The sequence below is a fragment of the Prionailurus viverrinus genome, chromosome X (assembly GCF_022837055.1).
Source record: "Prionailurus viverrinus isolate Anna chromosome X, UM_Priviv_1.0, whole genome shotgun sequence".
NCBI classification, from domain to species: domain Eukaryota; kingdom Metazoa; phylum Chordata; class Mammalia; order Carnivora; family Felidae; genus Prionailurus; species Prionailurus viverrinus.
The window spans coordinates 17057502-17083295 of record NC_062579.1 but is presented as its reverse complement, the minus strand read 5'-3'; the positions used below and the strand labels follow the sequence as shown (position 1 = coordinate 17083295).

Genomic DNA, 25794 nt, shown 5'->3' with positions numbered 1-25794 from the left:
GTGAGTACTTACCCGAATACGAAAATACTAATTCAAAGGGATACATGTATTCCCATGTTTACAGCAGCATTATCTACAATAACCAAATTATGCAAACAGCTCAAGTGTCCACTGACTGATGAATAAAGAAGATGTGGTGAATATATATACAAGGGAATATTACTAAGTCATAAAAAAGAATGAAATCTTGACATTCGCAATGACATGAACAGAGCTAGAGAGTGTATGCTGAGCAAAATAAGTCAGAGAAAGACAAATACCATATGATTTCATTCATATTTAAGAATTTAAGAAATGAAACAAATGGGGGGGTGGTGAGGCAAACAAGAAACAGACTCTTAACTATTCGACCAAACTAATGATTACCAAAGGGAAGGTGGGTGCAGGGGTGGGTTACATAGGTGATGGGGATTAAGGAGCACACTTGTTGTGATAAGCACTAGGTGTTGTATGGATTTGTAGGGGAAATTACTGTATTATACACCTGAAATACTATATTCTATTATTTAACCAACTGGAATTTAAATAAAAACTTTTAAAAAATCTTGCTTTTCTGTATGATGAGTCAACAGTATCAATTTTCCCTTAATTAACCTCTACATTCAATCCAAATCCCAATACACTGTTGTTGTAAATCAGGTGACCTTATATATGTAGGTCTACTTTCAGACTATTCTATTCCACTGATCAATCTAGCTTTGTGCCCACTGTTTTAATCACTATAATTTTATAATAAACTTCGATACATAGTAGGGCATGTCTTCCAACTTTTTATTCAAGATTGTCTTTGCTATCCCTGGCCCTTAACATTTCCATATAAATTTGAGAACTGGTATATCCAAAAAAAAAAAAGTCCTGTTGGTATTTTGATTGGCATTCCATTAAATCTCTATATATCATAACTGACGTCTTTATATAATATTGAAACTTCTCATCCATAAACTCTGTTATTTCCCATTATTTTAATTCTTCATTAAGTTCTTAGTAAGGCATTTTACTGAAGATCTTAGTAAAATTTTTATTTATTTATTTTTTATAGTATTATTTATTTACTTTTGAGACAAAGAGAGAACACGAACAGGGGAGAGGCAGAGAGATACAGCAAGACAGAGAATCCCAACCAGGAGATTGACAGCACAGAGCCCAACGTGGGGCTCAAACTCACAAACCGTGAGATCACAACCTGAGCCGAAACCAAGAGCCAGACGCTTAACAGACTGAGCCACCCAGGTAGCCCAGTATGTTTTTATTTAAATTCCAGTTAACATACAGTGCAGTGTTAGTTTCAGGTGCACGATACAGTGATTCAACACTTCCATACAACACATGCTACTTCACCACAAGTGCACTCCTTAATCCCGATCATCTATTTAACCCATCCCCTCAGGTAACTATCAGTTTGTTCTCTACAGTTTAGAGTCTGTTTCTCGGTTTGCCTCTCTTTCTCTCTTTCCCCTTTGCTTATTTGTTTTGTTTCTTAAATTCCACTCATGAGTTAGATCATATGGTATCTGTCTTTGACGGACTTATTTCACTTAGCATAACACTCTCCAGCTCCATCCATGTCATTGCAAATGGCAAGATTTCATTCTCTTTTTTTACAGCTGAGTGATAGGTACTGGCTTTTAAATTCGATTTTCAAATTGTTTATTGTTAGTATAGACAAATACAATTAATTTTTGCATATCAATCAATGCTCCCCAATTATAATGCAGTAAAATCAAAAATGTCCCGCGATAAAACAGGGGAAAAAAGAATCCCATAAATTTGAAAACAAAGTTCTAAAAAATTCAGTGGGCAATAAGAAAATTATGAAAATCACAATATATTTAGAACTAAATAATAAAAATTAATTCACGTCAAAATCACAGCATCTTCTTATAGTTCAGAGGGAAATTTATAGTCTTAAAGGCATATAAGAGCACAGATTAAATATTAATGAGCTAAATCTTCAACTTAAAAATTTAAAATATCAGAATAAATGCAAATAAAATAGAGCGAAAGAAATATTAATCATATTGGCAGGAAGAGCAAGGATCAATAAAAGAACTATTTGGAAAGCCTTAATAATACAATCAAGTTACTTGTAGTACTGATCAGAAAGAAAAGAAATAAATGAAATTAATATTTTAAAGTCATTAGAGAAGCCTATATTTTATACCAATATATTGGAAAATGTGTATTTTTCTGGAATATTGTTCATTTTGTATAAATAAACAAAAAACAGAAAAGCCAAAATGACTTATCACCATGAAAGTATTACTATATTAAAAACCAAATCAGAAAAGACATGAATTAGACATGAGTTAGACATGAATTCTAACTTTCAAGAAACATAGTATCTCTATTAAATACAAGTTGTTTCAAAAAAATAATTCATCTTATCAAGTTAGCATAACCTTGTTATCAAAACAAAACAAAGACTACATCAAAATAGACAGGTACATGGCAATGACAAAGGGATGCCAATATCCAGGGAATCCAGTTTAAAATAGGAAATCTATTAATGCAATTTATCACACCGATAGATGCGGCAAAAGCACTAAAAAAATCAACTCCTGTTCGTGACGAAAACTCTGAAATGATAAGATAAACTAATAAATAATAACTAGCCCGTCCAAAAACAAATCAATACGGTATGGTATTTGATGATAAAATATTAGGCACTCCATTAAAGTACCTAGACAAGGATGCCTGCTATCAACGCTTCCATTCAACACTGTGCTAAACGCATCAGTCAATGCAGTTCCAAGAAAAATAAAAAAAGAGATACGAGGCAGAAAAGCCATGGAAAAGAAGAAACAAAACCTTCATTATTCACATACAACTACTTAGAAAATATAAAAGAATTAGAAACTATTATTACTCACACATTTCAGTGAATCTAAAGATACTACCAACAAGAAGTTGCATCCTTGTTTTACATACAAAAAAAAAAAAAAAAACAACCCTGACAAACTGATGCCGTACTTTGTTATTTAGAATGTTCAATTTAGATTGAGGCCATTCTTTTAGACTTAGACGTATTTTATCAGATCCTGCACATACATAGAAAAGTAGAAGCAAAAAGAAATTGGTAGGGTATTCCTAAAACTTCACATTCAGGGTCCTACCACGGATTGCTCTTCTACTCAAAGCCAGTCAGTCTTTCTCAACAATATTGCCCTCTGTCAAAAAAGCGTTGGTGATACAGCACTTCTTAAAATGCTCCATTATTATCTATAGGATATTCCTTCCAGTCAGACATCCACTTCGCAATTTATTCTGCCTTCAGTTGTACTGTCTGGCATGAAATAACACCACAGGGTACACGCTCATTTAAGTGGGGACAAAATGAAGAGTCCTGACCAAGTATGTGCACGTGTAGGCAATAATAACTGCATCGGACGACTGCTTGAACAACAGTGTTTATATGGTGATCTACGTCTACTAAAAACCTATTTTGATTTCAGAAATGCTAAAATGTAGAGGGGAAAAGGGCATCTCATAATCTATAAAACATAGTAAGAGAGAAGATCAGCAAGTTTACATGATCAATACATTTAAGTCTGCAGTGTTCGCTATGCATTAGCAGTAACTAAATAAAAATATTAGTAACAAAATCCTATTCACAATAAGAACTGTGTAGTATCTAGCAAAAAAAAAAAAAAATCAAAAGTTGTGCAAGAGTTTTATGAAAATCACCAGACCATGCTCAGATTCAAATCATCCCATTTCCACTACTTAGCATATATGTATCTATATATTTACTCTACAAATTTGATGGAACTACAAAAATCCAATACTTTTTCACAGACATTGACAAACGGACCCAAAAATAAACAAAGGAAAGAGCTTTAAAATTTCTGAAGAAAAAGAACCTATTATAAAGAAAAAAAAAAAAAGATTTAGTTATAAAGCTATCATTATTAAATCAGAGTGGTAGAGTCAAACAGACCAATGAAATCAGAAGAGACCAACGAAAAACGGATGTGTCTACATGAGACTACAATAAATCTCAGGAGTTTCATTAGGAGTCAGGGGGCAGAAAGGCTCAACGAATCCATATTAAAAAGATAAAATTAGATTCCTACATCACACAATAGAGAAAAAAAATTCCAGAAGAACTAAAGACCTAAATCTGAAAAGCACAGCATGGGTATGACTTTAGGGTAAGGGAACAATTTCTTACAGATGCAAAAAACATAAGCCATAAACGAAAAAAAACCTGAGAAGACTACCTTCACCTTAGGAAGTCCTACACAAACAAGCTAAAAAAAAAAGCCACAGACTAGGAAATGGTATTTTCAGGATGTATAATTACAAATCATTAGTATTCAAAGTATAAAAAGACTATCCATCAACCAATGAGAAAAAGGAAACAATCCAATAGAAAAATGGACCAAAGATACGCACAAGCAAGTCACAGAATATTCAAATGCCCAATAAATATGGGGGGCAAAAAGCTCAGCCTCAATAGTAATCTAAGAAATGCAAAATGAAAACAGCAACGAGACACCATTTATACTCAACAGATTGGAAAAACTTGCAAAGGCTAATCTTTTGGCAGTAGTCTGGAGAAATACAGGCTCACACGCAGCTGGTGGGAGTGTCGGATGGAACACAATTTGATGATTAGGCAATTCCCAGTAAAGTTGACAAACGCACACTTTTGAATGTAGCAATTCTACATCTATAATCTCCAGAGACAAGAACCCTGTATAAGGATGTTCACAGCAGCAATGTTTGAAACTGTACAAAACTACAAACATAAAGGCCCCTCCGTAAGAATAGATAAATAAAGCACAGTGTATTTATACATTGAAATATATGAACCAGACTGGTAGCTTTCAAACTTCTTGGTCTCAGGACCCTTTTTACACTCTTAAAAAATGAGGACCCCAAAGAGGTTTTCTTTATGTGGGTTCTATCTATAGATATTTACATTAGAGATTAAATCTTAAACATTTAAAAAATATTTATGAATTCATAAAAACTAACAAGCCAACGGTATATAAACATAACATTTAAAAATAGCTGTTTTTCAAAACAAAAAAATTAGTGAAGAGTAGCATTATTTTACATTTCTGCAAACCTCTTTAAAATAGGCTTAATAGAGAACAGCTGGATTCCCATAACTGCTTCTGTGTTCAACCTATTATGACATCATGTGTCGTGCAGCCTCTGTACAGCACTTGTGCAGTGCACACAAGAACGCAGCCAGAACAATCTCAAGGATCCCTGGGAATTCCTACAGCACACTTTGAGAACTGCTGAACTAGATCCACGTACAAAATGGATAAACCTCAAAAACGGTGTTAAGTGAAAAAAAAATCCATGAAATGACACACACAGTATGATACCACTTATGTACAGTTAAAACACAAAAAGCTATACCTGATACTGGGTTTGGTACATATATATCGGGACAATCGTTACTTCAGGCAAAGAAAAGACAGGAATGGGATGGACACTCTTTAAATGGATCTGTGAGATTTTCTTTCTTCAAACAAACAAAAAAGTTATGAAGCAAATATGTAATAAAATATTTAAGATCTGTTAAATCTGAGTGACACTTGCTTTTCAGTTCTGAAATTTTTCACAATTTAAAAATTTTTAATATATTTTTTTAAATCCTAATGGCTGTATATCCACTCCTCAGCTAGTTTTCCTTAAAGTGTTTACACTTTAATAAATGTTACAAGATACCTGGATTTTTATAAAAAATTGTTTGGAAAAATAATCTGACAGGAATAAGAATAGACTGGCCATATTAACCAAACAGTTAAGGAGCGGGGGTTACCCAGCTCATGTGGCGTGCCTTAATATGTATACTCCTTGTGGTCAAGGGACACATAGACTAGATGCTTTAATACTTGAAAACTAATCAACTACAAAGTTTTCTGCACCCAATAACCGAGATAATTGTTTTTAGAAGCAATGACCATGTGCCAGGTACTGCTGGAGGAGAAGAATAAAAGAGAACCTATCTCTACATTCAGAGTTTAGGGGGAAAAATGACAAAAATATAAACACACAGTTAAAATATAATAGCATTAAGTAAATTTAATGCTAAATTAAAGATGTCCACACTGCTATATGAGCTAGAGAAGAATGAGCCGGGAGAAACGACAGTGCAATTAACAAAAAGCAAGCTAGACAGCAAGACTTGTTTGAAGGACTCTGGGCTAAGAAAAAGAAAGAAACAGAAGATTTTCTATAAACAGTCTAGACATCTACAATTTACCAGATAAATCTGGTTTCAGCCACGTTGAGACAATGACATACCTGGGTAGGAGATGGTCAGTAGGCAACTGGAAATGCTAGATGAGAAACACGGTGAAGAACACTGAAAACAGGGGCGAAGATTCAAGAAAAGGACAGAGGATCGACCTTGAGGGAAATCCCAAAACAGAACACAGAGAGAGCACAGACAGAGAATTTCTGAAACAAAGAACACTTTTATTTGATACACCCGATGACATGCTGTGTAAGTTTCTCAATTTCGGAAATAGTGGATTTAGGAATAAGTGCGATGAATAGAAATAAAAGCAATGGCGAAAGGAACAAGAAGACAAGCGAGGTTTTTTAACATGAGCAAACCTAGGAATGTTTCTAAGGAGAGGGAAAGGCACCAGCAGAGTTAGAGGGCAATGATGCAAGCGAGCAGCAGAATCACGGACAGAGCCCCGAGGACAGGCCTGAAGGAGGCCAATTCTTCCTGCAGCGAAAGAACGCGAGGAAAGCCTAGGTAGAGACAAGAGGAAGAGCAAGCAGTGGAAAGGAAGGAAACTCAGATGCTTAGATCAGATTGTTGTCTATCTTTCTGGTTTAAGTCAGAGATTAGATAATCTCTGCAGAGGCTGAGGGGTTTCAGGACGAGTTGAAGAGTTTAAGAATAAAAAAGAAAGTCTTGAATAGCCAGTGTGCACAAACACAAATAACACAAGTCGTCAGTGACCAGATTGTTGTCTATCTTTCTGGTTTAAGTCAGAGATTAGATAATCTCTGCAGAGGCTGAGGGGTTTCAGGACGAGTTGAAGAGTTTAAGAATAAAAAAGAAAGTCTTGAATAGCCAGTGTGCACAAACACAAATAACACAAGTCGTCAGTGACAATTACGATCCCAGATGGGGTTAAAGAGGAAGCATTTACAAAGAGCAATGTTGACAAAATTTTTTTTGTAATGCTCTGCGGGCACGTTTTTTAAAAAGGAACCTTGCACCTATCTGAAATAGACACATAAATTAAAGACTAACACCTCATTTACCCAAAATGGTTGGGTAATAAGGTATTACACCAGTTTTCCAGATCATCAAGGTCTACCCTTTTAGGCAAAAACATTTAACAGTTTCCAATAGAAATCCTTCTGAACTACGTTATTATCTGTCTTCTTAACCATGCAACTTGAATCTCCTTAATCTTAACCATCCACTCATGCTGTCCTGGAACACCTACTGCTGCTGTACTGTGTGCGCAGCTACACAATTTTCTCTTTTTTAGAGCTCTTCCACGTCTTTCCCAGCTGTCCAGACATAAAGCAACTGATTCTTCTTCCAAGTTTATGTTTATCCTTACCACCTCAACAACCGCAGCCCACTTGCTTAGCAACTTGCTTCTTGTCGGCCTCCTACAACGCACTGTTTCTCCAACTTTTCTAAACCATGGCCCCTTATGATAAACACGAGAATCTTCAGTTCCCTCTCGTCCTCTCACAGAGCATCACTGCTATGACCTCTTGCAGTCCAGGAAAAACGAAAAACTGAAATAACTTTCTAGTGAATACTTATGCTACCTACAGATTTATATCATAAAATTCTAGGAAACACATTCCGCACGTGTGCATCTAGGACAGTCAGATATTAATCAAAACATGAGAAGGCTTGGCTTAGCAAACAGTCCAAGTCCCATATCCAACAAAAGGGTAGTTACTCTCACCAAGGGGAAGAACAGGGGTTGCAAAAGGCCATCTGAAGGCTGCTGCCTTTTTAGTAATCTTTCCTCTAACCTAACTTTTCAAACCGACTTCTTAAAAAAATTACCATGAGAATACTTACAGGTTCATTGCTTACCTTCGTCAAGAAACCCAGAGCACTAGTGCTGCAATTCTCAACCCCGGAGAATGTGAAAAGTTAGAAACCTCTCACTCTTGTTTACCACAGAAATTGTAACTCAGAGCAAGAAGTTATTTGGAGCGAGAAGTGAGGGCAGAAAAGAGGAGCAGCTGTTTAGTACAAACAGATCAGTTAAAAAGTAGCAAAAACTGGCTGGCTTAACTTCTGAAGTCCTGATAATCATTCAGGCAGTGAGAACAATGATCCACTTGCTACTCTCATTATTTCCCAACCTGGAAAACTTTTCCTAGTCCAGTGGAGCCGCTAAGTGAACACAAAGCCCAGCTCAGGTGTGTCACCACCCTACCTGAGGGCTTTCCTGCCTCCCCTGTCATATAAGCCCCTCCACCTGGCAAGCAAGTCCTTCCACCTTTTCTAGCCGGGATTCCCACCAACCCCCCCCCCCACCTTCACCATCTACTCCTGCCAAAACATCCCCCTCCCCAAATTCTTGCTCTTTTGCGAAGAAACTTCACCCTTGAAATGCCCTTTCCCCACCCCCACCTGTGCCTAACAAAGTCCTACCCAACCTTAAGTAACCTCAAAACGTCACCTACTTGAGGAACCCTTTCCTCATGCTCCAAACGGAAACCCTGCCTTCCTCTGGAACCCCAGTAATCGGTTGTATCTTTTACGCCAGCACTTCAGTGCATTTCACCTCGTCCCATCCGCCTCTGAACAACCACCGTCTGCATTACAAGAACCTTTCTAATCTTTCTTATCACTCAGCAGCACAGCGCATCACTAACACTGGGTTCTGAGTTTACGGGGGAGTTGTGCAGTATGCAATCAAACGCCCTTTAACGGACGAGATGCCACTTAAAATTTTTCAAATTAAATAAACTAACACACAGGACAAGCACATGAACGATAATGCATCAAGAAAATTTTAAAAACCTGTGTCCTTCTCGCTCCTCAAAAAAAGTTCACACCAACAGATCACTAATTGCTTAGACGCCCCCTGTGAAGAAAGTTGTTTTCAAATAAGCAAGTTGCAAAGACTCCTTAAGAAACTTATTCCTCCGTTTTCGTGCTGTGCAATTTACACTTTTCCCCCTACTGGATAAAACAGTTGTGAGAACTCATCTCCTATCAAATTTTATCTTTATTTCTTTATTCAGATACTCAAGAAAACATTTGAGCGTTGGAAAACAACCGCATCGAGGGCACCATGATAGCCACGTATGACATGGAGTGAAAATAAAATGTCGTGGAGTTCCATTTGCCGTAGTGAGCCCAGATGCCTGGGCTGCCACCCGTCCCGACGGCCCCCCGGGTGGCTACAGGAGGAGAAAGGCGCGGGGCCAGGAAAGCTGAGGGACGAGATGGCCGCCTGCGGCAGCTCAGTTAAAATGCAGCGGAAGCAGCAACCAGTCACGGGGCTGCGGCAGGCAGGGCAGCAAGGTGGCGCTGCCGCCGAGCGCCTAGAGCCTGAGCGCCCATCATGGCGGCAAGGGCAATGGCCGCTGTGGGGAGCGAGCACGCCCCCTCCGCGCGCACACGCTGCCGTGCCGGGCCTCGGGGGCCCGTCACCGGAGCCGCCGCCGCCGCCGCCGCCGCCGCCCGCTCTCCGACCCCCCCTCACGGGCTGTAGCGGAATTTTCTCTTCAGACACCGCCTTCAAGATGGCGGCTCCCCCTCCCGACATCCCCCTCAATCGTCCCCTGCAGCAGGCGCCGAGCCGCCGCCATCTTGTCCCCCGTCCCTCCCCCCCTCGCCGATATTTACATAGCGAAAATCGGCCCGGCCGGCCTGCGGCCTTCACCTCACGCCTGCAGCCTTCGCCTCCTTGCCAGGCCTCGCCCCCGCGCGGTGCCCCCGGCAGGCCGCAGCGCCGACCCGACGCCCCTCCGCCGCCTCCCGGGCCACCGGGCGACCCTCCCCCAACCTCCGCCCGTTCACGGAGCGCGCCTCCGCCGCCGCTCGGGGCAGCCGGGCTCCTCCCCGGGCCTAACTGCGGCCTCCTCGGGGCCTGCTCGGCGCCACGCGCCGCACCGCCCGGCCTAGCGCGGAAGGGCGCCTCGCGGGCCGCCGACCAGGCCGGGACCAGGCCGCTGCGCGCGCGCTAGGCCCCACGGCCGCGGCGGCGCCCGGAACTCACCGGACGGGCGTGCGGGCGGTCGGCGACGGTGGCGGGTGCTGCAGGCCGGCCTTTCTCTGGAGCACTGGGCCGGGCTCCGGCTGGTGGGGCGGGCGGAGGGAGGGAGGAGGGGCCGAGCTCGGAGCTGACAAAAAGCGGCCCAGCTCCCCGGCACGGGCCCGCCGTCAGCACGTCACGTCACCGCCCGGGAGAGAGACCCAGGAAAATGCGGAAGGGTAGATAGGCCCCCTCCTCCGCCCGGTGTGTCCCCCTGGCGCCCCGGGTCGGTGCCGCTCACGCTCCGCGACCGGGGAGCCCAGTGGCCTCGCTGCGGCGGGGTCTCCGGCGGCCGGAGTCTCCGTGACAGCGCCCCCCTTCTTTCCACCTCCTCCGCGCTCCCGCCCGCCGCCGCTACACACGCGCCGCTGCCGCCGCCTCGGCCGTAAAGCCTGCGCGGGGCCGCGGTCCGCCGACCCCGCCGAGAGGCAGGCGGCCCGCACCCGACCCGGCCTGGCCGCCCCCCACCATATCCCGCGGGCCTCGGCCGCCCCCCGGGCCCTCCCCGGGGACCTACCGCCTCTCCGCGCCCGTCTTGGCCGAGGCGCCTGCTCGAGTTGTTTGCAGGCCCTCAGACCCCCGCCCGCAGTAAATGTGTTTTCTTCATCCCTGTGGCTGGAGAAGATAAATTTAGCAACCCCCGCCGTCCCCTGCCTTCGCTTAAAAAAAAAAAAAAAAAAAACCTCTTTGAAATAAAATGAAAATAGGCTTGCCAGTCTAAATGGGTGTGTGGGCACGAGGAGGGGGAGAAGGGTTATCTCCAGCTACTACCAAGCCGTCTATTTTTTTTTTTAAACAAGCATTCAGTCAAAGGACCTAGCTGGTTTTATTAGTTTGCGGAAAAAAGGATGAGGAAAAGGGTTACCTTTTGAAACTGGTTCCGCACATTGCAATGAACAGGGATTTTTAATGTATATTTTCTATATATCTGTATTTCAGAGTTTGGGAGCCTATGAAATATAAGTCTTGTGTAATTGTTTCATAAATAATGAGTTTTCCACAGCCTTAATATAGAGAGGTAGTAGAATTGGGTATGGATATTTTTTACAAACTACTTAAACAAGCGCTTAAAGTTTAAAAAGATTTAGGAGAAAAAGAAAACTATATATTTGATTAAACAAGGGTTTATCAACTCCAAGAATGTCTATTTTGTGTTTTCATTAGTTTAAATTTTTATGCTCTTTCCATTCTGAACTTGGGACCCAAACTATGTTTACAAGTTACTAGTTAAACGTTAAACTGTGATCCTTACGTTAATCCAGAATGTGACATGTTTTCTTCAGTTCACTAAATGTTCGACAAAGAGATTTTTAAACAGTAAAGAACACAAAAGTTATCAAACAAATAGCATATTGGTGTGAAGTCTCTTTAAATACAGAGGCCATGTATTTTAGGTTCCTGTCATAACTTTCTAAAACTCCCACAATGCAAGTTGTCCATTCCCTCAGACATTTTAGCATTATAAAATCCTTTCAAGAAGAAAAAACAAAGGTATAATAACAATAAATCTCTTGAGAACGTACTGGAAGGCAATTTTCCTCTCCAGGCTTTACCTTTGGTTTTTCTGAAGAGATAAAATATCCTTTCAAAAATGGTGAATGACAGCGTGTCTTCACCATTTATAGAAAATTGCATTAGGTTGTGATACAGACTGTATTCACAGGTAAATAAAACTAATATTTTTTCAAGTAAAAAATGAGAAATATCTGTACACACTAATACGATTTCAAAAAAGGGTTGATAACCAGTGTTTAAGTACTTTCCAAGGGAGTCCATTAAATGCTATGGTATGTCAAGAATGGGGTCTCATCATCGTGAGAACAGCAGCATGAACACAAAAATCTAATGTCAGCATTCTTGTTAGTTCTTCCATAATCACCATCAAATACTTCTAAGAACACCAGTATAAAGCACTTCAGAAAAGAGTATCAAGGAGGGTAAATAAAAAAGAGGTTTCCTCCATTTAAAAGTCCAGAAGTAGTTTAGGTCTTCAGACTTTTCAAGAGCCCTTTCAAACATAAGACACTGTTAACTTTGATGGGAAACAAGGAAAGACTGCCCTAGTTCTATTAATTATAGTAGATAAAACTTTACTGCAGTACAACAAATATTCTGTAGATGATTGTACAGATGAGCTCAACTCTTTTTGAGTTGTCAAAAAAGGGAAAGTAATTTGTGCTTCAAATCCATTTATGGAAGGCCATAAAGATGTGTATGATAAAAATCATTTTCCTAGAAATACACTCAATATAAAACACTCATGATAAAGTGAAGGAGCAAAGAAGGTATAAGCAGCAGAGATCAGAAATTGTTCAATGTTACTATAACATATAAAATATAGTTTGTGGAAATGTTCACAAAAAGACCTGCAGGACACCTAAGATCACTGAAAGCATTTGGTAATCAAGCAGTGAGTGGTGAAGGACTTGACACCTTGCACTTGAATGACAGCCTATCTTGCACTGATACTTTTGTTCAATGTTTTGGTATTTGGGACCTATAGAATTCTGGACACGGAGTAAAAATACGTGGTGCTTGCCCTGGGGGAACTGCAAACAAGGAAGCTGTGTGTGGCAGAATAAAAACATTCTTAAGTGCTTTCATTTTCTCACTTAAATAAACACACAATAGAGGGAAATTTTATTTAGGTAGATGGAGAGCAGAATATTTCAAAGGCATATGCTGTGAATACAGAATAGATGGTTTCAATGCAGTCACATGGATTTTGGTTATGTGCTACAATTTATTTGTTCCTTCAGAGCTGTTAATGTATATCAGAGAGTTAAAGGCATCTACTCAAGGTTTTGACAGTGTTTTAATAACTTAACTAAAATCCCTGACATGTTTATAGGTCCTGGAGCCAAAAATAATACAAGGCCTTTCAATCACTTTTCCCAAGAAAGATTAGTCGAAAAGAAGCCATTAAAAAAAGAAGAACAAGAAGAAGAAAAGCTGTTGATTTTCACTCCACATCACTGACTGATAGAAATCCAAATGGGAAACAATAAATTATTGGCTTAGAAAATAGAGACCTTCTTGAATAAAGTTGTAGTAACTCGTTATTTTATATCCCAAAGGTTGAAAAATATTTACTTTCCCCTAGAGAGGCCCTGGTTTTATTGAACCAAGCATGCCCTATAAAAATGAACCATTTATCTGATACTTGATACTTAAGTCATACTTATCTTAACATGAGCAAGTTGCATCACGTTGGAATTCAGCTGGCTATAATTAATGTCAAGTAAGAATTTTTAATCTGAGCCTTTAAGCCACACACCCTCTCCAAGGGAAATAATTTTAAACAGTGACTGACAATTAGGTGATTTTCAAACAGTATTTTTTTCACACAAGTCATTAGTTGAATAAGACATTGTTTAATTACTGAAAGTCACCAATAGCCAAATTCTCATGGATTATAAATCACAGAACACTGCAAACAAATTAGCTCCACTACAAAGGTGAAAATCAATATGTGAGGCCCAGAAACAATGACCCGTCTGGTGCCCAGACTGGAGCCTTGATATACAATTTTCCACTAAAGGAACCAAGGTTTCTGGGAGAAATGACTGATTCCTGGGCTGAATCAGAAAAGTACAAAGTGAACCAGGAATATCTCCTCATAACAGAAAGCAAGGAAAGAAAATGTCAGAGCTTACTAGGGGTGTGTCAAAAGGTCTCGGGGGGCCAATTTAAAGAGGCTCTAGTTGGCTAAAGATGAAAATATTTGAATGTCAAAATAATAACTGCTATAGGGGCACCTGGGTGGCTCAGTTGGTTAAGCATCCAAATCTTGGTTTCGGCTCAGGCCATGATCTCACGGTTTGTGAGTTCCAGCCCCATGTCGGGCTCTGTGCTGACAGTGCAGAGCCTGCTTAGGATTCTCTTTCTCTCTCTCTCTCTCTCTCTCTCTCTGCCTTTCTCTCTCTCTCTCTCAAAGTAAATAAACTTTAAAAATTAAAAAAAAAAAAGAATAACTGCTATGGAATGAAACACATCGAGTATGTTTGTGAGTTTATAATCAGACTTGAAAAATGATCAATTGCACAGCTTTGTGAATGTACTAGAAACTAGTGAACTATACAATTTAAAAGATTGAATTATATACCATGTGTATTATATTTTGAATTTTTAAAAATGATCACCTTTGGAGAATGGTAGAGAACCAACTCATTGTTTTGCAAAAGTAAAGGGAAAGATGAAGCACTTATCCTAGATGAACTTTTCTCAGGCTAAACAAATAGCTGATAAAGGGAATTTTCTTTTAATAATTCTGCTAATATATGAAAAAGACTTGATGGAATTAGAATGTCACCATTTTGCAACCCCTAATGAATTAATGGATCCAGGCAATGACCATCAATGGCTGCTAACCAGAGTGACAACTAGACATATGCCTCATGACGAAAGTACACAAAGCCAGCACCTAAAAAAATCATACCTGAACCTGATAAACTCTTCAGTTCTAGTTGCCAATTTATAGGTAATACAGGGAACAGAGAAACATATCGATGAAACCTCAGGGATGCAATCAACAAAATTCAGATGGTGAGAAACACTAGAGGACCTGCTTTCTTCAACAAATAAATTATAGCAAAAAATTAAAGAGGAAACCAGTAATAGATAATAAAAGACTTAAAAGAAATTATTAATAGGGGCATCTGGGTGGCTCAGTCGGTAAAGCGTCCGACTTCCGCTCGGGTCATGATCCGGTTTGTGAGTTCGAGTCTCGCGGCAGGCTCTGTGCTGACAGCTCAGAGCCTGGAGCCTACTTCAGATTCTGTGTCTCCCCTCTCTTTGCCCCTCCCATGCTCACGCTGTGTCCATCTCTGTCTCGCAATAATAAATAAATGTTAAAAAAAATTTTTTTAATAAAAAAATTATTAATGAAATGTACTGTATGAACTTTATTTCAATCTTGATTCAAACAAACGAGTGTAAAAAAATGATGAGACAATTAGAGAAATGTGAACACTCGGTTATTGTCAATGTGAACTGGATATATATTGATATAAACAAATTACATTAGGTGTAATGATGATGTGATTATGTCTTCAAAAGGGTCCTTACCTTTTAGAGATAAATTATCAAAATATTTACAGATAATATGATATGCTACTGAGGAAAGACCTATACTCTGAAAACTATAAAACACTGATAATAGAAACTGAAGATGTCACAAACAAATGGAAAGATATATTGTCCTTATGGACTGGCAGAATTAATACTCTTCAAAAGTCCATACTACCCAAAGCAATGGGTAGTATGAGATTCAATGCAAGCTCTACCAAAATACCAAAGCATTCTTCATGGAACTAGAACAAATAATCCTAAAATTCGTATAAAACTACAAAAGATTTTGAAGAGCCAAAGCAATTTTGAGAAAGAAGAACAAAGCTTCAAGTATCACAATCTCTGACTTCAAACTATACCACAAAGCTACAGTAATCAAAATCAAAACAGTACAGTACTGGCACAAAAAAAAAGACACACAGATCAGTGGAACAGGAGAGAGAGCCCACAAATAAACCCATTCTTATAAGGTCAATTAACCTAAGACAAACGAGGCAAGCATATAAAATGAGGAAAAGAAAATCTCTTCAATAAACGGTGCTGGGGAAAATGAATAGCTACATGCAAAAGAATGAACTGGACCATATTTTTATGCCATACACAAAAATAAACTCAAAATAGACCAAAGACTGGGGCGCCTGGGTAGCTCAGTTGGTTGAGCATCTGACTTTGGCTCAGGTCACGAACTTGTGGTTCATGAGTTCAAGCCCCACATCAGGCTCTGTGCTGACAGAGGCCTGGAGCCTGCTTCGGATTCTGTGTCTCCCTCTCTCTCTCTGCCCTTCCGCTGCTCATGCTCTCTCTCTCCCTCCCTCAAAAAATAAACATTAAAAAAAATTTTTTTTAATGGACCAAAGACCTAAACATGAGACCTAAAATGATAAAACTCCTAACAGAAAATATAGGCAAAAATCTCTTTCACATCAGCCTTCTCAAAATATTTATAGATATGTCTCCTGAGGCAAGGGAAGCCAAAGCAAAAATAAACTATTGGGACTACAACAAAATAAGATTTTGCACAGCAAAGAAAACCTTCAACAAAATAAAAAGGCAACAGAATGAATGGGAGAAAATATTTGATATATCTGATAAAGAGTTAATATCAAAATATATAAAGAACTTATACAACTTAACACCAAAAAACAAACAAACAAAAAGCAACCAAACAATGTGATTTAAAAGGGGGCAGAGAAACTGAGCACACATTTTTCCAAAGAAGACATACAGATGGCCAGCAGCCGCATGAAAAGATGCTTCACATCACTAATCATCAGAGAAATGCAAATTAAAACACAATGAGATACCTTATATCTGTCAGAATGGCTAGTATCAAAAAGACAAGAAACGACAAATATTGGTGAGGATGTGGAGAGAAGGGAACCCTTTTGTGCCCTGTTGGTGGGAATGTGAATTAGTGCAACCACTGTGGCAAACAGTATGGAGGTTTCCCCAAAAATTAAAAATAGAAATACCATATGATCCAGTAATTCTACTTCTGGGTATTTACCAAAAGAAAACAAAGAGACTAATTTGCAAAGATATATGCACCTCTATATTTATTGCAGCATTATCTTCTTTAATTTTTAAAAAACATTTCCTTTATTAAAAAAATTTTTTTAATGTTTATTTTTGAGAGAGAGAGAGAGAGAGAGAGAGAGAGAGACCACAAGCATGCATGAGCAGGGGAGGGGAGGGGCAGAGAGAGAGGGAGACAGAGGATCAGAAGTGAGCTCTGCTCTGAAAGCACAGAGCCCAACACAGGGCTCAAACCCACGAACCCTGAGATCATGACCTGAGCCACAGTCAGACGCTTAACTGACTGAGCCAACAGGCGCCCCTATTTATTTTTTTAAGTAAGTTCTGTGCTCAACATGGGACTTGAACTCACGACCCCAAGATCAAGAGTCGCATGTTCCACCGACTGAGTCAGCCAGGCGTCCCTGCAACATTATTTATAATAGTCAAGAGATGGACTCAACCTAAGTGTCAATTGATAGATGAAAGGATGAAGAAGATGTGGGAATGGAATGGAATATTACGCAGCCATAAAAAAGAATGAGAGCTTAACCACTGCAGCAACAAGGACGGACCTAGAGGCTATTGTGTTAAGTGAAATAAGTCAGACAGAGAAAAATAAATACTGTATGATTTCATTTATATGTGGAATCTAAAAAACAAAACAAATGAATAAATAAGCAATCAGAAAACAGAAAGAGACTCATAAATAACAGAGAACAAACTAGTAGTTGCCAGAGAGGAGGTGGGTGGGGGCATGGGTGTGATAGGTGAAGGAGATTAAGAGGTAAAACTTCCAGTTATAAAATAAGTCACAAAAATGAAAAGTACAGCATAGGGAATATAGTCAATAATCCTGTAATAACATGGAAAGGTGACAGATGGTGATTACACTTATTGTGGTGAGCATTTGATAATGTACAAACTTGTTGAATCACTATGTTGTACACCTAAAACTAATGTAATATTGTGTGCCAATTGTACTTCGATAAAATGATATGCATTATTCTCTTTGTGTATATACTTGAAATTTTCTGTAGCGAGTCAAAAAAAAAATATGGGGTGCCTGGGTGCCTCGGTTGGATAAGCATCCAACTTCGGCTCAGGTCATGATCTCACGGTTCGTGAGTTCGAGTCCTGCCTCGGGCTCTGTGCTGACAGCTCAGACCCTGGAGCCTGCTTCAGATTCTGTGTCTCCCTCTCTCTCTGCCCCTCCCCTGCTCGAGCTCTGTCTCTATCTCAAAAATAAAATAAAGATTTAAAATTAATCGATTCATTAAAACAAATAAACATACAAAGAAAAAATTACCTTCACATTTCAAAGAATCTTTGAAGCGGGGCAAGTATTACAGATATTTGTTGCTTCCCTTGTTGCTTTTCTGTGGACCTTATAACAGCACTTATTTTTAAAAACCATCAGCATATGGGGCGCCTGGGTGGCGCAGTCGGTTAAGCGTCCGACTTCAGCCAGGTCACGATCTCGCGGTCCCTGAGTTCGAGCCCAGCGTCAGGCTCTGGGCTGATGGCTCGGAGCCTGGAGCCTGCTTCCGATTCTGTGTCTCCCTCTCTCTCTGCCCCTCCCCCGTTCATGCTCTGTCTCTCTCTGTCCCAAAAATAAAATAAAACGTTGAAAAAAAAATTAAAAAAAAAAACCATCAGCATAATTAAACAATGAAATCAACTAAACCACATATGATTAAGGAAACAGCCCTTGTTTTCAAACTTGCAAGCAGTATCTTGCTAAAGATGTGGGCTGCTGGCTCTCAATTCCTAGAAACTCTAATTTTTAGAAGGTACGGTATAGGGCTGAGGAATCTGCAGTTTAACCAGGAGCCTGGGTGATACATAGACAATTGGGCCACACACCAATATACTTTAAGAAACATTAGTACCTCTGGTAAATGCCTCTTTGCCCACATTTATAAGAGTTTTTCTTGGATTATAAAGAAGTAAAATTGCTGGATATGGCACCTTTTCAATATTACTATCCAAAATGAATGTACTAATACATATTGCTTCCAGTAGAAGGAGAGAATTCCCAATTCCCCGTTTCGTAGCCAACTCTTGATGTGCTCATACTTTCTAGTTTTTGCCAAGAACATAACTACCTTACAGAATGATCTTTCAGTTAGCAACATTTGCTAAAGCAGCTCTTGAAAAATCTGCCACATTTTGAACAAAGACTCCTTTTCAATGACATAATGACTTTTCACCCCAAAATTCGTTAACTAAATATGCTAAAAGAAGTGATAATTCAACATTACAGTTTAAGGCAAAAATATTCTCACCAATTACAAGACATAAGAATTCCTCAGCAGAGAATCTCATATGGAACAAATTTGAATTGTGCTCTATGTTTACATGAACCACAAATGTTTTTTGATTGTTTTTGAACACAGACATCAAGCAAATAGAAACAAACATCCCAAATTGAGAACAAAACAGGAAGAAGCAGCTGGCAGAAATGTGGAAAGTTTCATAACTCTTGAAAAGGTGAGGGGAGCCGAGGACACGGCAGGAATGTGACGGAGTAAAATTAAGGTTCCAATGAAGTGTGAATTGTGCACGTAAGACTCAGGCGATGGGCAACGGAGTCCCCAGTTTATGGTCATGAAACTTCACATGAAAATGCAGTAAGAAGTAGTCAGAGCCTGACATGATCTGGTCCGGTGAGGAGTTGGGAAGGTTTTCCCCGTAAAGAAAGACCCGTGAGTAGCCAGAAAACAAACGGATTATGAATAAAAGGGTTACCGAGTCCCGTGCTCTGGAGCACAGCTTCTGCAACTTTAAGGCGCACACAACCCCCACCCCGCACCCCCCCCCCCCAGCCCCCACCGCCGGGGGCGTCGTGAACGTGCTGTTCCGCCGCAGCGGGGCCAGGACCTCCCGGAGGCTCTGCATTTCCAGCAAGCCCCTAGGCCGGGCCTCTGGGCTGAGCAGCGGGGGTTCCTGGGATCGCCCGCGCGGTCGGTGGCTCCTCGCACTGACCGCTCAAGTGTGTCGGTGAGAAGTCGTGTGCCGCTGCCAGAAGGACAGTGGGCCGGGTGAGGGGCAGAAACTCATTCCCTAAGCGGCCGGGCCGGGGGCGGCCGGTCCCTTGTAGGCCCTTCCAGGGCCTCAGGGCCCAGGAGGCTGGGAGGAAGCCCTCCGGAGATCAATACCGGCACCCACGTCCCCGCCCCCGGGAACTCAACGTTCGGAGGTGGGGAGAGATGGTAGAGACGGGGAACACAGACCATCGCCCACAGACAGGTGCTCGCCGCTCCTAGCCAAGAGACGCAGTAACGAAAGCTCGCAGTAACGAAAGCTCGTCGGGGAACCCAGGTTTTCCTAAGCTTGGGGAAGATCTCTCTCTCTCTCTCTCTCTCTCTCTCTCTCTCTCTCTGTGCAGACTGAAAGAGCTCCCCGCACTTCGGGGAAAATCACCTACCCACGCACAGACACAGTTGGCAACAATCTGTAACCACAACTTGTAACTACAAAAAGCCCCACAACCACTGAGGCGGGAGGAAACCGTCGTTCGCTGAGGGCTCAGCCCGTGTTCTGCACGCTACTCGCGGCTCTACTGAATTCTCTCCCCTAAACCTCACGGCTTCCAACCAAGCCGCGCGCGGTGCCCGCCTTGACGTCGACTGACCTCGGGAACCCTGAGCGAGTCTGGCGGGAGCCCTGTGCGCTCCAGCCGCCTCCGCTGTCCTCCAGCCCTTGCTGGAGCAGACGGGCGCCTCTGGGCTCCCCGCGGCCCAGTCACCCTGGACGAGAGTGTGTCTTCCGGTCTCGCCGCGGAACCGCTCGGTCGGTTGTCTCTCTGCCGCGTGCGTGCCCTCGGGTCGGTGGCGGAGGCCGAGAGGCCGGAGTGAGATGACTGGCCAGAGGCTGAGGCCGCTACGGTTAGAAGCCCTGGCAGAACGAAAAGGTCGGAGTGAGGGAAAACGAGCCGATGGAAGGGAGGAAGGATGGCTTGGCCAGCAAGTGCAAAGGGCCCAAGGCGGGGAGGCCTAGGACTTGCCCCGCTTTACACACGATGGGGGCAAGGACTGCAGAGGTCAAGTAACTTGCCCAGAGTCACACATCCAGAGCTCTCCACCGCTAGGCTAGAAGGCAACAAAGTCAGTTTGATGTCAGGCTTCTCTGCAACATCAGTCTGCGGAAGAAAATGGACCAACAGCTAGGGTTTTTAGAGAACAGGGTTATACCGGAGGATTCCTACGCGCGGCCAAATGGTCTTGCGCAGTAATGGCTGGCAAATACTAAGCACACACTGGCAGGCACTCTTCTAAGTTTTAAGAGGGCCTCTACACTACTACACCTGACCTACCAGAGGGGATGATGACACATGTTGCAAGAGGGTAACTAGGTAGGGATAGTGGCCCGTACCCTTCTTACCGTTCTTCTCTGGATATGGAACCTCTGCCCTGTGAGCAAGCTGGAGCAGGAGTGATCAGGTCCCAGGACTACGGCCAGCGGCGCATGCAATAGAACTTCTGTCCCACAGTGGAGGCTGGACAGGGGATGGAATCTCTCTAATTCTCCTTAAACCTACCTGGATATATAGGTTCTGCAACACCGTTGGAGGTGATGAGAGATGCTGATGGCCCGCCTTTCCTGGAGGGAAACCGTAGTCTTAGATTGGGAGCTGGGAGGAAATGGAGCCCCATCTTTTTGGCTGCATCTTACAAAAGTAGACATTCCATCACATTGATCTGGGAAGTAGGAAACAGTTTGTGGCACAAATGTCACAGACTCCCAATTAAGTAACAAGTTCATTGCTGAAGTTTTACTAGTAGTAGATTTTCTTGGATAAATGTTTCTCTATTTGCCATATGTGCTTAGGACAATTCCAGAGACTTTAAATGGTTGAGTTTTTTAAACAATTTTCACCAGTTAAATGGTTGTTTCACTGGGGAAAGTGTCCACCAACCTCACCTCCCCGTTGTGGAAGTCTGGACCTCAATCAGGTTTTTTTTAAGGTGCAAAATAAGTTTATTTGATGGTATTATATAAACTCATGAGTCAAACACATTCCATGTGTGTCAATCCACTGCCGTTTTTAAATTTTATTTACATTTTATTTTTTTTAATTTTTTAATGTTTATTTTTGAGAGAGAGAGAGAGAGAGAGAGAGGAGAGATGGAGTGTGATCAGGGGAGAAGGAGACAGAGGGAGACACAGAATCTGAAGCAGGCTCTAGGCTCTGAGCTGTCAGCACAGAGCCTGACACAGGGCTCGAACTCATGAACTGCAAGGTCATGACTTGAGCTGAAGTGAGATGCTTAACCAACTGAGCCACCCAGGTGCCCTTATTTTTATTAGAGAGAGAGAGAGAGAGCAAGCAGGGGAGAGGAGCAGAGGGAAAGAGAGAGAGAGAGATACAGAGAATTTTAAGCAGCTCTAAGCTCAGCGCAGAGCCTGACATGAGGCTCAATCCCACGACCCTGGGATCATGACCTGAGCTAAAATCAAAAGTTGGATGCTTGGGGCACCTAGGTGGCTCAGTTGGTTGAAAGTCCGACTTCAGCTCAGGTCATGATCTCGCAGTTTGTGAGTTTGAGCCCCACATCGGGCTCACTGCTGTCAGCCTGTCGGCGCTGAGCCTGCTTCAGATCTTCTGTCTCCCTCTCTCTGCCCCTCCCCTGCTTGTGCTCTCCCCCCAAATAAATGAATATTTAAAAAAAAGAGTTGGATGCTCAACCAACTGAGCCACCCAGATGCCCCCCCCCCACTGCAATTACTTTTATTGATCCTCAAATTATCCTATGACTAGGGGGAACTTCTTTATTTTTTTTTTTAATTTTTTTTCAATATATGAAGTTTATTGTCAAATTGGTTTCCATACAACACCCAGTGCTCATCCCAAAAGGTGCCCTCCTCAATACCCATCACCCACCCTCCCCTCCCTCCCACCCCCCATCAGCCCTCAGTTTGTTCTCAGTTTTTAAGAGTCTCTTATGCTTTGGCTCTCTTCCACTCTAACCTCTTTTTTTTTTTTTTTCCTTCCCCTCCCCCATGGGTTTCTGTTAAGTTTCTCAGGATCCACATAAGAGTGAAACCATACGGTATCTGTCTTTCTCTGTATGGCTTATTTCGCTTAGCATAACACTCTCTAGTTCCATCCATGTTGCTACAAAAGACCATATTTCATTCTTTCTTATTGCCACGTAGTACTCCATTGTGTATATAAACCACACTTTCTCTATCCATTCATCAGTTGATGGACATTTTAGGCTCTTTCCATAATTTGGCTATTGTTGAAAGTGCTGCTATAAACATTGGGGTACAAGTGCCCCTATGCATCAGCACTCCTGTATCCCTTGGGTAAATTCCTAGCAGTGCTATTGCTGGGTCATAGGGTAGATCTATTTTTAATTTTTTGAGGAAACTCCACACTGTTTTCCAGAGTGGCTGCACCAATTTGCATTCCCACCAACAGTGCAAGAGGGTTCAGGGGGAACTTCTTTAAGTTGGCTCCTGAGTCCTTTTGATATGACCCTAACAGTTGTTGACAGCTTTCTTACTGTCAAAATACTGTGTACTTTCTGTTCACTTTGGCAGTACAAATACTAAAATTGGAATGATACAGAGATAAACATGGCCCCTGTGCAATGATGACACACAAATTCATGAAGCATTCCATATTTTTTTTTATTTTTTTAACGTTTATTTATTTTTGAGACAGAGAGACAGAGCATGAACAGGGGAGGGGCAGAGAGAGAGAGAGACACAGAATCTGAAACAGGCTCCAGGCTCTGAGCTGTCAGCACAGAGCCCGACGCAGGGCTCGAACCCACAGACCGTGAGATCATGACCTGAGCTGCAGTCAGACGCCCAACCAACCAATCCACCCAGGCGCCCCAAGCATTCCATATTTTTACACACCATGATTTCAGTCATAAGTCGAACTTAAAAAACAAAACAAATGAACAAAGAAAAAAAGAGACAAGCCAAAACATGGACTTTTAACTATAGAGAACAAATTGATGGTTACTAGAGGGGAGGTGGCTGAGGGGATGGGTTAAATAGGTGAAGGGGATTAAGAATACACTTATTTTGGGGCGCCTGGGTGGCGCAGTCGGTTAAGCGTCCGACTTCAGCCAGGTCACGATCTCACGGTCCGTGAGTTCGAGCCCCGCATCGGGCTCTGGGCTGATGGCTCAGAGCCTGGAGCCTGCTTCCGATTCTGTGTCTCCCTCTGTCTCTGTCCCTCCCCCGTTCATGCTCTGTCTCTCTCTGTCCCAAAAATAAATAAACGTTGAAAAAAAATTAAAAAAAAAAAAAAAGAATACACTTATTTTGAGAGCACCTGGGTGCCCCAGTCAGTTAAGCATCCAGCTCTGGATTTCAGCTGAGATCATGATCTCACTGAGCATCAGGCTCCGTGCTGGGTGTGGAGCCTGCTTGGGACTCTCCCTCTCTCCCCTTCTCCCTCTCTCTCTCTCTCTCTACCTCCCTCCCTCTGCTGCTCCCCAGCTCATGCACATGCTCACTCATGCACACACTCTTTCTCTCTCACGCACAAAAAAAGAGTACACTTATTTTGGTGAGCACTGAGTAATGTACAGAATTGTTGCATCACTATATTGTACACTTGAAACTAATATAACTGTATGTTAACTATACTGGAATTAAAATACAGTTCATACATACAGTTCAAAATACATACATACATACATACTGTGTACATTACCCACAGAATGCTTTTGAAAAACTGAAAAGTCACACTTACCAGTATCAAAAGGAGTATATATGGCTTCCAAAGAAATGAAGAAGATAAAAGCAAACACTCAAAAGGGAAAAAGAAATTTAAAATTCATAAAAAAATTTTTTTAAATAAGGAAACATTAAAAATAGCATAAATATATGACATTTATAATAAACAATGTATTAGTGATCATGATAAATATAATAGAATCTACTCCCCTATTAAAAATTAAAATTCAGGGGCGCCTGGGTGGCTCAGTCAGTTAAGCATCCGACTTTGGGTCAAATCATGATCTGACAGTTCATGAGTTCAAGCTTCACATCAGGCTCTGTGCTGACAGCTTGGAGCCTGGAGCCTGCTTCGGATTCTGTGTCTCCCTCTCTCTCTGCCCCTCCCCCACTTGCACTCTGTCTCTCTCTGAGTCTCAAAAGTAAATAAAATGTTTAAAAAATATTTTTTAATTAAGATTCATAGGGGTGGTTGGCAACTCAGTCAGTAGAGCATGTGACTGTTGATCTTGGGGTTGTAAGTTTGAGTCTCATGTTGGGTGTAGAGATTATTTAAAAGTAAAATCTTGGGGCACCTGGGTGGCTCAGTCGGTTAGGCATACAACTTCAGCTCAGGTCATGATCTCGCGGTACATGGGTTGGAGCCCCATGTCAGACTTTATGCTGACAGCTCAGAGCCTGGGGGCTGCTTCAGATTCTGTGTCTCCCTCTCTCTCTGCCCCTCCCCTGCTCTCATTCTGTCTCTCTCTCAAAAAATAAATATAAACATTAAAAACAATTTTAAGTAAAATCTTAAAAAATAAAAAGATATAAATAAATAAAAATTAGGATTCACACATTGGATTAAGAATTCTATTTTATGTTATTTAAATGAAACACAAAATGAAACAAAAATAGTAATGTAAAGGAAGGGGAAATATATAAAAGAAATGCAAATTTAGAGGAATCAAAATGTACTTACAAAACAAATGTACTTACATTAGTACAATTTGACATTAAAAAAATGACCTTGAGGAGCGCATTGGTGGCTCAGCTGGTTAAGTGTCCAACTCTTGATTTAGGCTCAGGTCATGATCTCGCAGTTCATGAGTCTGAGCCCCACACCGAGCTCTGCGCTGCCAGTGTGGAGCCTGCTTGGGATTCTGTCTCCTCTCTCTCGGCCCCTCTCCTGCTCATGCTCTCCTTCTCTCTCTAAAATAAATAAACTTAAAAAAATAAATAAAATAAAATGACACTGAAATTTATAAAGCCAAAATATGAAGAAGGATAGAGA

At 41.6% G+C, this 25794-nt stretch overlaps 2 protein-coding genes and 1 non-coding gene across 6 annotated transcripts in view; 2 read left to right on the top strand and 1 right to left on the bottom strand.

The window, feature by feature from the left end:
* ZFX (zinc finger protein X-linked) overlaps positions 1 to 10438 on the bottom strand; it is a 55765-nt gene extending 45327 nt beyond the window's left edge. The window contains exon 1 of one of the 4 annotated variants that reach the window (XM_047843501.1): positions 10194 to 10438. The gene's annotated coding sequence lies outside the window, so the exon portion shown is untranslated. Of the gene's footprint in view, positions 1 to 8050; positions 8202 to 9820; positions 9894 to 10193 lie in introns of those variants that run through there. The other 3 variants (XM_047843496.1, XM_047843497.1, XM_047843499.1) reach the window with 3 other exon arrangements.
* Positions 9298 to 10161, top strand: LOC125157729 (formin-like protein 5). Its single transcript, XM_047844656.1, has one exon. It carries the CDS (start codon positions 9298 to 9300, stop codon positions 10159 to 10161), a length of 864 nt encoding a protein of 287 aa, XP_047700612.1.
* Positions 10439 to 23352: 12914 nt separating the features above from the next.
* Positions 23353 to 23454, top strand: LOC125157979 (U6 spliceosomal RNA). Its single transcript, XR_007149117.1, has one exon. It is a non-coding gene; the product is annotated as a U6 spliceosomal RNA (small nuclear RNA).
* The last annotated feature ends 2340 nt before the right edge of the window (positions 23455 to 25794 follow it).

Excerpts from the sequence above, each read along its gene's own strand:
- LOC125157729 (XM_047844656.1), top strand. The coding sequence starts at position 9,298 with ATGTCGTGGAGTTCCATTTGCCGTAGTGAGCCCAGATGCCTGGGCTGC.